The 11,784-nt window shown below is 32.7% G+C and overlaps 1 protein-coding gene across 2 annotated transcripts in view; it reads left to right on the forward strand.

The window, feature by feature from the left end:
* Positions 1 to 10,896, forward strand: part of LOC126762724 (glutamate receptor 1) — a 149,320-nt gene extending 138,424 nt beyond the window's left edge. Inside the window, exon 16 of one of the 2 annotated variants that reach the window (XM_050479684.1) lies at positions 3,391 to 10,896. In XM_050479684.1, coding sequence (XP_050335641.1) covers positions 3,391 to 3,489 — 99 coding nt within the window. In that variant the 3' untranslated portion in view covers positions 3,490 to 10,896. The remainder of the gene's footprint in view (positions 1 to 3,390) is intronic. The other variant, XM_050479686.1, reaches the window with a different exon arrangement.
* The last annotated feature ends 888 nt before the right edge of the window (positions 10,897 to 11,784 follow it).

The raw sequence follows: 11,784 nt of genomic DNA on the forward strand, positions 1-11,784 counted from the left end.
GCATATTTTCCCCAAAAGATATTCAAGGTCTGCATATAACTGCCGCCTGACTATAACATTTCATTATACGAAAACAGGACATAAATAATGCACCAAAACCAGCAGCGAGTTAATCCGTTGCCAATTTCAGTAGTTAGTTGTCTTGTGTAATGCAAATGTTGGTATTTGGATACCACTACTATATTGACGCTAGCCACCATACTGTTGATATTAGTTAACTCACAAAACGTAAATGATCAAATAACAGTGGGTAGTTGTTTTTCTGTGGCGGAGTCACCAAAAGTAGTATGCTGCTCTCTTCTTCATTAGCGAGAGAGAGTACAATACACATGCTCATGTGTCAGAAGACAGCCTACGGATGTAATGCAAGTGCTGCCAGTTTTTTTTATACATCTGTTATAGTTTGTTAAATCGCTGCTTTTAATTTCAGCATAACTGAGTAAATGATTACCAATGTTGCACATATAATTATATAAAAATGTTAATAATACATCAATTTAAACAAAATTTTCAGAATTTCTTTATTTTTATTGTATTAAAAAACAGAAAATATAACAGTAAAGATAAGAGATCAACTTTCTTAAATAATGAAGTAATTCAAAGTATACTAATATTTACTCGGTTTTGCTCGTTTTGCAATAACCATAATAACTTATTAATTTTTAATATTTTGTCCACAGCCCTTTATTTTTAATTACGCTTTTTATGCGTTTTGGCATACTCTCAACTAATTTTTGAATAAATTCATTCGGTATTTTGTTCCATTCCGTTTGTATGCGACTGTACAGCTCATCCAGGTTTTTCGGTGCTCTTTCGTGCTTTCCCAATCGCATTTTCATTATTGCCCATAAATTCTCAATGGGATTGAGATCAGGACTTTGTGCAGGCCACTCCATCACCGAAAATTTTTGAAGCGCCAACCATTCCTTCACAATTTTAGCGGTGTGTTTGGGATCACCGTCCTGCTGAAATACTACTTCTTCCTCCGGGTACGCGCTTTTGTCTACAAAATCGGGCAAGTAGGTCTTTAATATATTAAGGTAATCCTCTTTTTTCATTATTCCATCGATTTTATGGATTGGTCCAATATGCCACCATGTGAAGCAGCCCCACATCATCAAGCTGCCTCCGCCATGCTTAATAGTTTGCTTCACGTGATGCCTTTGAATCCTTTCATTGGGTCGCCGCCAGTAATAACTTTTTCCATCCGATTGAAAACGATTTATTTTCACCTCGTCAGACCAAATTACACGTTTCCAGTCATCAACGTTCCAATTTTTATGGCTTTTGCAGAAACTGAGTCGTGCTTTTCTATTTTTCTCAGATAATGCCGGCTTTTTTTTCTTACTGCTGACTCAAAACCAATCCGATTCAGTGCTCTGCGTGCTGTCCATTCGCTTACATCCTTATTTATAGCTTTTGCGGCCCTTTCTGGTGTAGCTGTGTTGTCCCTTTGCATTTCCCGGATCATTAGGCGTGCATCTGCGTCCGTGAGCAATTTTGGTCGGCCACCTTTGTTTGTTTTCCAGACAACATTTCGCCTTTTTTGCACGTTGGTTACAGTACGCTGGCTAACACCTAGTTTATCTGCAATTTGCCTAGACGAGAGATCATCTCTTGTCAATGTCACGATGCTGTTTTCTAATTCAACAGATATTTTCTTCATTTTTTTTTTAAGTAGATGTTATCTCGTCAAAAAACTTTAAAAAAGTGAAACACGTGCACAGAAAATGCAACTGAATAAGTAAACGAAAAATAGTGGTAAATCCCCGTTATGTTGATCACGCGATCGTTTTATTTTTTCCAATGTGCAAAACGTGCAATTCTGAGTAAATGCGGCATTGCCAAGATTTCGTTAGAAAACTGGTCGTTCCAATTTTTTTTTATAAACGCGATAGGAGGCTTTTGTAAGAGGAAAAATAAGTGAACAAATTCCAAAAGTTTTGTTAAAATTGATGAAGTACTAAAATTTTTACCTCACCATACATGCAGTATTGATAACCATTTACTCAGTTATGCAGTTTGAGCATTTCAACTGGTTAATGGCGAATGTCATGCGTGATGTGTTGCTCCAATGTCCGAATCGAAGCGGTAGACTTTAGACTTTATATATCTCTACAGGAAAAAGTTTAACGGTGTGATACACACGATCTTGGTGACCAATCGGCCGGCCCAAACCGTGAAATTATCTGCTTATAGAAGTGTTCTCGCAAAAACTCCATTGATTGATGCGGTATGTGGGAAGCGGTGACGACTTGTTGAAGCCGAACGTCGCCGAGACTACAAGTTTAAATTTCAGGCATATCAAATAGTCGGCTATCATGGCGCTATAACAGTTGCCATTGACGGTTACCTTCTCACTAGCATCATTTTTTAAGAAATATGGACCAAAGCGGCAATTTGCTTGTTTACATACTCATTGAGCCAGAAACGAGACACATCGATGAACACAATTTGGCTCGAAAACATCGGAACTTCTTCGAACTTTTTAAGAATCTATAGAGCGAAATGATGTCGCCTTAAAAAGTCGAGCGGCTTCAGTTCTTCTACAAGAGATGTTATTTGTACGGTCTCAATTGAAAATCTCGACGTAAACTGCTGTGAACGGCGCCGATTCCACGGTCTCTCCACGGCCTTCGAATACACTCTCAACTACAGCTGCTATATTTTCATCCCTGCGTGCTGAACGTGGTTTATTCAGTCGAATATTATCCAATAATAAATGCTGGGTCTCAAGACGGGTGATTGTGTCGAATAGTACGCTCAATAGGCCGATTATGATGACCATAAGTTGAGTATAGCGTACGAAACATATTCTTTACAGAATGAACAATTTGTAAACGTTGTTTAGGCGTAAGTCTTTCCAGGATGAAATGCTAAATAATACAAACCAAAACAACTTGACAGTCTGACACGACTCACGCGTGATCTGTCAGAAAAATACTATTGAAAAAGGTACCTATATTTGGATCAGCCGTTACATGTTGATTACTTACACCATTTTAGGGCCTGCCAAGTATTTGACCAGCCCCGGGCATAAGTTCTTTATTAAAAACTCTCGACCGGTGAAAGCATGGCTCTGCGATAGTGGTCCAGTTCGTTTAACGTTTTACGTTATAAATATATTATATATGTATGTCAATGAAGGCTTTAGCTCCTTCTTCCTCTACATTGCGTTGACTTAAGATCATATATATATCCTTTTATATTTAGGCATTGAACTAATGCAGTCAAGAATGCAATATATATTCAAGAGTTGAATAAAGTATATAATCCTGCAGTGTATATCATACTACACACTAACACACACACTTGCATTTACATTATTTCACACACTTGTATTGAATTTTGATAACATTGTGGTCACAACTATTATTAACGTTCAAACAGTACCTCAATTGTGCCTCTTTGCAGTATTATCCAGCCGGACAATTAAGTGCCGCATCTGAGGCCGAAACAATGCACATGAATGCGCACAGTCAGGTTTGACATGAACATGCGCAGGAATCGCGCCTTTGACGTACACCCTGCGCACCAACAATACGCCGCATAATGGCCAACAGCCGGCAGGAAACAGAGAAGATACTGAGCAATCATGATCAAAACACAACAACAATGCCGGGCAGCCAGAATAGTACGCTCATGCGAAATCCCGATGTAAATCATCCCTACGCCAAATAAATATATATATATATATATATACATATACATAAATGCATATATACTAACTCAAAAACACATAACAATGTGAAAAAGCTAAACTTACAAAAAACATATACTGAAACAACATTCAAAAAAGTGGAATTAAGCGTGTGAAAGTATCAAAAATAATAACTTAATAAAATAAACTAGGAGCGTATATATAGATATTACTAAGAGTGAAAATAAAAATAAATGTGTTATTATATAAGTAAAAACACAGATGAAATCATACATAAAACACATTTTTTGTTTGGTGTTTGTCATGTGATAAAAACTCATTGCAGACATACAGTCACATACAGAACACTGCAAAACACAAGTGAAACAAATATACAATTTTTTAAGTATGTATATTATACATTTTAGCAAAGAACTCTTTAATTAATATATTATTTTTCGCTAATTTTTTATCATATATATACACATACGCAAAAATAACCTTCCGATGTATTTTGGCTGTAATTTTTTTAAAAATTGAAAAACTTTGATTCTGCTTGTGAATTATTTTTATTTGGTCTTTTAAATGTTTTCCAATCCCAATTCATCAAGTTGCTACAAGAAGAACTCGTTGACCATTGCTCTGTAGCGCTCACCACTGACAGTAACCGTTTGGCCCGCGACGTCTTCGAAGAAAAAAGATCCGATGACTCCTCCAGCAAAAACAGCACACCATACAGTGACTTTGATAGGAGAATTACTTTTGCGCCACCCGATACTTTCCGCCGGCGATTACTTAACTATTGGATACTATTTCGCTTAAAGTATCCATTTTCTATTTACAAACAGCAAATTAGCGAGCTGAGGTCATTATAATAGGGGTGAAACCACGTCAAGTGGTCCCTGATATCTATAATATAGCACGACCAGTTTTCTTTGACTTCACACAATTTCATCGATTTATCTCCAGTAGTTTATGAGAAAAAATTTCACAATTTTTTCATGCTCTAAATTTCAACCTTCAATGACTTTAACAAAAAAAAGTATTTTGACGAAGTATTTATATCGGTTGGTATGCATCTCGTCCCCTTCCTAATGAACTGTTAATATTCAAAATCGGTGATTTTTCCAAATTTTCGGGAACCACTTGACGTGATTTGACCCAAAGTGGACACATCATCAAGAGTCCGCTTTCTTCAATGCTTTCATGTTTTGCTACTCAGATTTTATACCAGTTGTATCACTGTGCAGAATTATGGTTAAAGCTAAAAATATAAAGATTTTATTTAGTGGTTTTAAGATCTTAAGACTTCAAATAAAAAAGCTAATTTTCCAGAATTTTTTCTGAGACAACTTTAAATTTATTGATCCAAAAATTTTCACACATATTATGGCATTTTTTAAACTGTATGTTAAATCTTAGTTTTAGTAGAAATATTTATTTGGAAAGGAACCACCTCTGATCTCCGAGACCTCCTCTGATAAAAACGTTTTACTTTGACCGCTATATCTCTGAACTGGATCCTACGAAATTAAAAAACCAAACAGATTTAGTTAAAGTAATGGAAAATCTAGTAAATCAAATGGAAGGAATAAGCAAAAAAAAACTGTTTGACAAAATGGCAGTATCTCAACAAAAAAAAAGGATTTTTGACCAAAATTTCGGTCTGAAGTTGTTTATAGACCAAATTTTTTCGGTGAGAAAAAATTGTTCGATTAGTTTTTGAGTGATGTTGGTCACCGACTTTGAAAACCATTTTGAAAAAAACACGCTTGAAGTTTGGCTTTGCCATACAGAGCCCTGATTATGTTTGTCCACTTTGCTGAGTTAATGGTATTCTTCTTCATATCCAGGCTGTATCCGTCGATCTGTGTATATTCAAACTAGTCGCTCAGGTTTTGAGATATCGATCTTAAATTCTACTCACGTCATCGGTATCAAAAGCTTGTATAGAGAACTTTGTGTTTGTGCACGGCATTACAGCTTTGGTGGTGGCATATTAAACGGTTTTCCATCAAATGCATTGCCGTTAAAAATTTCAAAAATTTGGTTAACAATAAAAGTTATTATGCCTGAACTAGAAAACCCAAGAGAAATTAGAATAGGTTCTTAGAAAAATATGTTTTACTTTATTTTATTTTATTTAATTTTTTTATTAGTAATTATTATTTTTAATTCTACACCTAGACTTAGTTCACAGTGCAATTGTTATCACAATCAACTTTCTCTTGCTCTTGGCAATGGGAAAAACAATTTAATTTAAATTGATAATATATGTATGAGTTACATTTTCACCAATTATAATAATTTCTAAACAAATGTAAAGTTAGCAAGTCATTGCAGCCTAAAGCCTCTGCAAATAGCAGTGACTACAAAAGCACGCTTCCTGTGTATATGCAAATTGTTTCACTAACACAAACACATACAACTACTACACAGCTTAATCGAACTAAGTAAACTCAATAAAATATTTCATGTACATACAAGCGTACATAAGTACGTACACTTGCAGTAATTTAGAAATAAATTGTCTTAAGCTTGCTAGTATTAGTAGATATAATCTATTAAATCAAATGTGAAAGTAAAATTAAACATTGATAAACAAAGCAAACAGAGAGGTAAATTACTAAAGTAAAAGACAGACACACATACCACGCAAACGGCAACAAAAAGTCAAATAACGGTATAATTAAATCTTGTAGAATAACTTAAATTTAAGCAGAGCATACGCTCATAAGTTACGGAAAGACAACAAATGCAACAAAAACGCTGTAAAGGAAGCTAAAGGCAACTACGACAACAATAAATTAAATGCTAAACGCAAGCATTCATATAGGATAAAGATATAAATGTGTGTGTTGTATGTGTGTAACACAAACGGAGAGCAACATAGCTGTAAAGAAACCTGAATGTATTAACTAATTGTACGCCGTAAGTGGCAACATTTTAACTAGTAACACAGCTGCATTTATGTAGAAACTCAAACAAATACATACATACATACTCGTATTGGCATAGTTGAAATGATGTGCGTGAGCGTTAAAGTGCTGGCATGCGTAAGTGTGTGTGTCGCGTAAGCAATTCATTGCGAATTCTTGACCAAAATAATTAAAAACTTATAAACTGCTGCCAAAAACACACACGCGCAAGCAAACGCACATGTATACCGTATATAAACAGTAACAACAACAATATATATGAGCATGAGCATGTTCATAAATAAATAAGTTAACTCAACAAAAGTGAAATACATAAACTACTCATGAACAATACGAATATGTAGGCATACATATTTACGTGCATACGCATAAATTTAGGTTAAATGAAAACTGCAATTAATTGCATTGAAATGACTGATCACTAAACATTTTTAATTATTATATTAAAACCGAAATAAGCAAATAAATTAATACAAAAAATTCGTAGTATAAGTATTAATAAATAGATATGTATGTAAATGCGAAATCCTTGCTAAAGCAATGATAAAGTGAAACTTAAACAAATGCAAATGCAATATTTGCATACTTACATAGATACATACACATAGCTACATAAGTACACAAAAATAAATATTAAAATACAAATGCATTCCCTATACTTGTTGGCCCCACCATAATTTTTATTGACAGCTGTACACCCTGTAACACACATTCCAGCATATAGTTTTTTGTGAATTCATATATATGTGTATAGCATATTATTTGATTTTAATGATTTTATACGCACTTTTTGCAAGTAATTTACCTTGATTTATGCAATTAGCATAAATAATTTATTTCATTTGAGAGCGTATATGATGCTTTTAAAAGCTCATTGATCGATTTAACTGATTTATTTGCAATGCCTGTGAAAACGGCAAATAACGTCCGCAATTAGTTGTTTCATTCTGAATAATATTCCTGATATAATGTGGTCTGATGGCATTTGATAATGACAGCTTATAGGAATATTTATGTAGGATTTTACTTTAAAAATGTTAATCCTTTTTTTAAACTTTTAGGAGGCACACCAATAGTGAAAGGCTTAAAATCGCTATGATTGGGAATGAAAAAAACGCTACTGTTTCAATAACTGTTAATTGTGAGAAAAGATACACGAAAAAAAATTTAAGAGAAATAGAAATATGCAATTAAATATTCTACAGTAATTCTAGCCTTCGGCAGGTATGAGATCTAAAAAAAAAAATTACAAAAGGATATTGACTATAATATGAACACCAGTGGAAAAAAACTGACAAAAACAATTATAATTTAACCGAAAATTAGTCACGTTTGGTCTGCTTGTTCAGGTCTAAACACTGGTAGGACAATTTATGAAGAACTTTATTGAGAACGTATGATAGCTATCGGATTATATGAATGTGAGTAATAACTGGCGCATATAATGTGTGATCCAACTCGTCCGGAGAACTTCAAATTTAATGTGGAATATTTATTATCATTCGAAACAACATTTCTTGATATTTATTTTTTGTCTAAATGTTGGCCGCGGCTACGTCTCAGCTTCAACTTCCGGCATCAAATAGTCGGTCATCATGGTGTGAAAACTGTAGCCATTTACGGTTACGATCTCATCGGCATCATTTCTGAAGAAATATACATAGATCGATGATTCCAAGGGCTCACAAATCACACCAAACCGTTATCTTTTCTGAATAAAATGGTAGCCTTTAAATCTTTTCCAATTGCTCTTACTAAATGCAGAAATTTTGGTTGTTTACATACCCATTGAGCCAGAAATGAGCCTCACGTTGGATCTCCTGGGAACTTTTCAAAAGCCCATGGGGCGAAGAGAAGTCGCTTGGTTGGCTCGAGTGGTTGCAATTCTTGTGCAAGTTGTATTTTGTACCCTTTCAATCTAACATCTCGACGTAAAATGCGCCAAGTCGTTCCATACGTCAGTCCGAACTGCTGCTGTGTACACTCTCACCTACGCCTGCTATATTTTCTTCACTGATTGCTAAACGCAGTCTATTCGGTCGAATATCATCCAATAAAGATTGCTGGGTCTCAAGATAGTGTTGCGAATAAAATGCTCAGTAGGCCGATTATGTTGACAATAAGTTGAGCGAAGTGCGCTAAACACTTTTTTATAAAACCTACGTTTTCGTAATAAAGTTCATTGATTTTTAAACGTTGTTCAGGCGTAAGTCTTTCCACGATGAAATACCAACCGACTTTCGTGGGATCTGTGAAAAAAAAGCTAATGAGAAAAGTACCTCTACTTGGATTACCCGATAGAATACCATGGAGCAGGTTATGGTTAATCATTCACTGCTTTCCAAATCATATAACTATAGACATACAAGTAGGTCATTTTAGCAACATATTAAGCGAAATTTTCATGACTTCAAAGGCTTTTTTCAAGAATCATTGAGGAGATTTTTAAGGAAATTTTTGAGGAGTTTTTAAAAGAGAGAAAATTCTGAGAGCAGATTGGATTAAAAGTGTTAAAACAACATTCAAAAACCTACTGAATTAAACTAGAACTTAGGAATTGAAACGTGGAAATTGAAATTTACTATTCAAAATTTAATTGAGAGTGTCTAAAGTGCTGCACTCAGCAACGACAGTTTACGATAAGTTGTCATATGCTTATTCTAACTCTATCTTCAAAGCAAAATGACATAGTAAGATGAGTAAATTAAATTTGATTATTTAATCATATTATTCATTGCAAATAAAATTTAGTAAATTACATGAAATTTTTAATAACTAAAATATGGACCACTATCTACAGTTCCACTATTTACTAACTATGAAATAATAGAAATGTAGCAGTGCTGAACTCCTTTAACTAATTTTTATCATGTTTCATAGTGATCAAGTGAGAGATATAATTTTTGAGCCTATTATGGTGATGAATACTCTGTTTTATTTTTATTTTCGTTAAAAAGAACACGTGTAACAGTCCTTCAGTATTTCGATACCATTTTGTTAGTTAAAAGCTTCCAAGCCTTTAAAACGGCAAGATGGAAATCTCTAGTTCTCGTCATTTGAGTGAAGTGTTTATAACATGTTGTTGTTCCTTAACGTTTGATGTCACAAGGCCTGAACTTAAAGTCTGCAAATCCGTACTTCTTTATGGAATAATATTTCGCATATTAGGCGTCATTATTAACAAAACGAGGTCTACCAAAACACGAAATTAACGTAAAACTACACATTTTTCGTTTATAAAGTATCGCATTCAGATCGGTAACTGTTCTCAAGTTAATAAAATATCACGAATTTTTGAGAGTATTCTGGTTAACGTTATTACACTGTGACAATGAGAGAGATTTTTATATGTGGTCGGACTATTCAACACGCTCTTATACGACTTAAAAAATTGTTTTATGAGATATTATTTTATATTAAAGATGGCGGGCTTTCTCTCTTCTAATCTACGTCGAACTAAAGGTCTGAAAATAGCCACTTAGCAAACTTATTTAATGATTTCTTTTATATATTTTCTATTATTATTAATAATTCTTTTTGCATACTACCAATTCATGAGTTCGCAACAAGTATTTTTGGGAAACGATACTCATTAACTACTACGCCATCATCTTCCACGTGAAAAATGTAATGCAATAAAATTAAAAAAGAAAACTGAAAGTTAAAGAATATAAATGTTGTATATGAGTAACATGCATTTATAGTTATAGATTTATGAATAATTAGTACATAATTACACACATATTACTAGACACTTAAGAGTAACAGTGCTGTAAAAATATTTCCTTGTACCCTAGTATAAATAAAAAAGAATCTAAATAAAGAAGTATTAAAATTGCAGACTAAACAAAAACACATATAATAACTGAATTAAAAAGTATATATTAATTAGATAATAATATGGTACTATTCACATAGTTAAAGTGCTTAAGTCATATCAAAATTTACAGATTAAAAAAGGTATATAAATATATACAGTAAATAAAGGGTAATCAAATTTTTATACTTTCAATTTATTTGTTTTGAATATTTAATACAACTTAAATTTTCAAATGTGCACTATGTAAAATAAAACATTGGCAAAAGTGGTCAAAAAAACTTTACTTTTTATTCTCCAAAACTAAGCAAATTCGTTCTGTTTATATAAAAATGGCGTAAATCAAAACTGCGGATAATACAAAAACCATATGCACGAAACAACAGCGTTAAACATGTCAAAATGAAGACTTCGATTCAAAATAACTAATAAAAAAGAAAAAGTTTAAAAACCTACAAATCAAAAGCGAAATTAATTCAACAATAATCAAAATCAACCACTAAACGTCAAAATAATTGAAATATCTACAAAAGCATATTTGCATTTACCACATACAAACATAATGTCTGCTTCTATGCATAAATATATATGTGTAAAAATGTGTGTTCTTATTTTTTATACCAAATTATTATAAATAGTAAATACTTATATATAAAATAAATAAATTAATGTAAAACAAATATTTGATTACGATATGTGAGTAGTTAAAATTTATACAAAACGTTTAGTTGCCACCTAGTTTAAACTTGATATATTGTATTTAGATTTAATTATACTATATACTAAGGAGTTTTTCGAAAACAAATATAAAGATAAGTCGGTGCAGATTGTTATCGTAAACTTTAAATATATTAATTTTAAATTAAATATAATAAAAAAAGCATATAATAATAGTCAATACTAATGCTAATAATTATAAACAACAGAGAAAATTATAAAACTGAGAAATTAATAAAGAATAAAGAACATACAGAAATACTAAATTTATAAAATAATAATGAATTATTTTTTTATTTAATGCTAGCAGTTTGGATCTCACAGTTTTCTGCGACATATGTACTACTTGTTGTAGTAATGTAATGCAGTATCTAGAACTATGAAGAATTCTTATTACATATAGAAGTTTCATTAATACTTAGATCTTCTATTTCCTTGGTCGGTCACATTTAGAAGTATGGATTTATTTCTTGAAAAGGTTGATGTTCATTTCAATAGTACAGTACGCAATAAATATTTTAATTGAGAATGTTAATGTAGTCAAGGATAATTTAACTGATTTGCGATGTTACGAGTTCAGCTAAATTTCAAAGCATATACTAAATTAATCAATGCGAGATAGACTGTAGATTCGTATCGGCGAATCGAATTTTCGACATTGGACAACCTGT

This window comes from Bactrocera neohumeralis, chromosome 6 (assembly GCF_024586455.1).
Source record: "Bactrocera neohumeralis isolate Rockhampton chromosome 6, APGP_CSIRO_Bneo_wtdbg2-racon-allhic-juicebox.fasta_v2, whole genome shotgun sequence".
In the NCBI taxonomy this organism is placed as follows: domain Eukaryota; kingdom Metazoa; phylum Arthropoda; class Insecta; order Diptera; family Tephritidae; genus Bactrocera; species Bactrocera neohumeralis.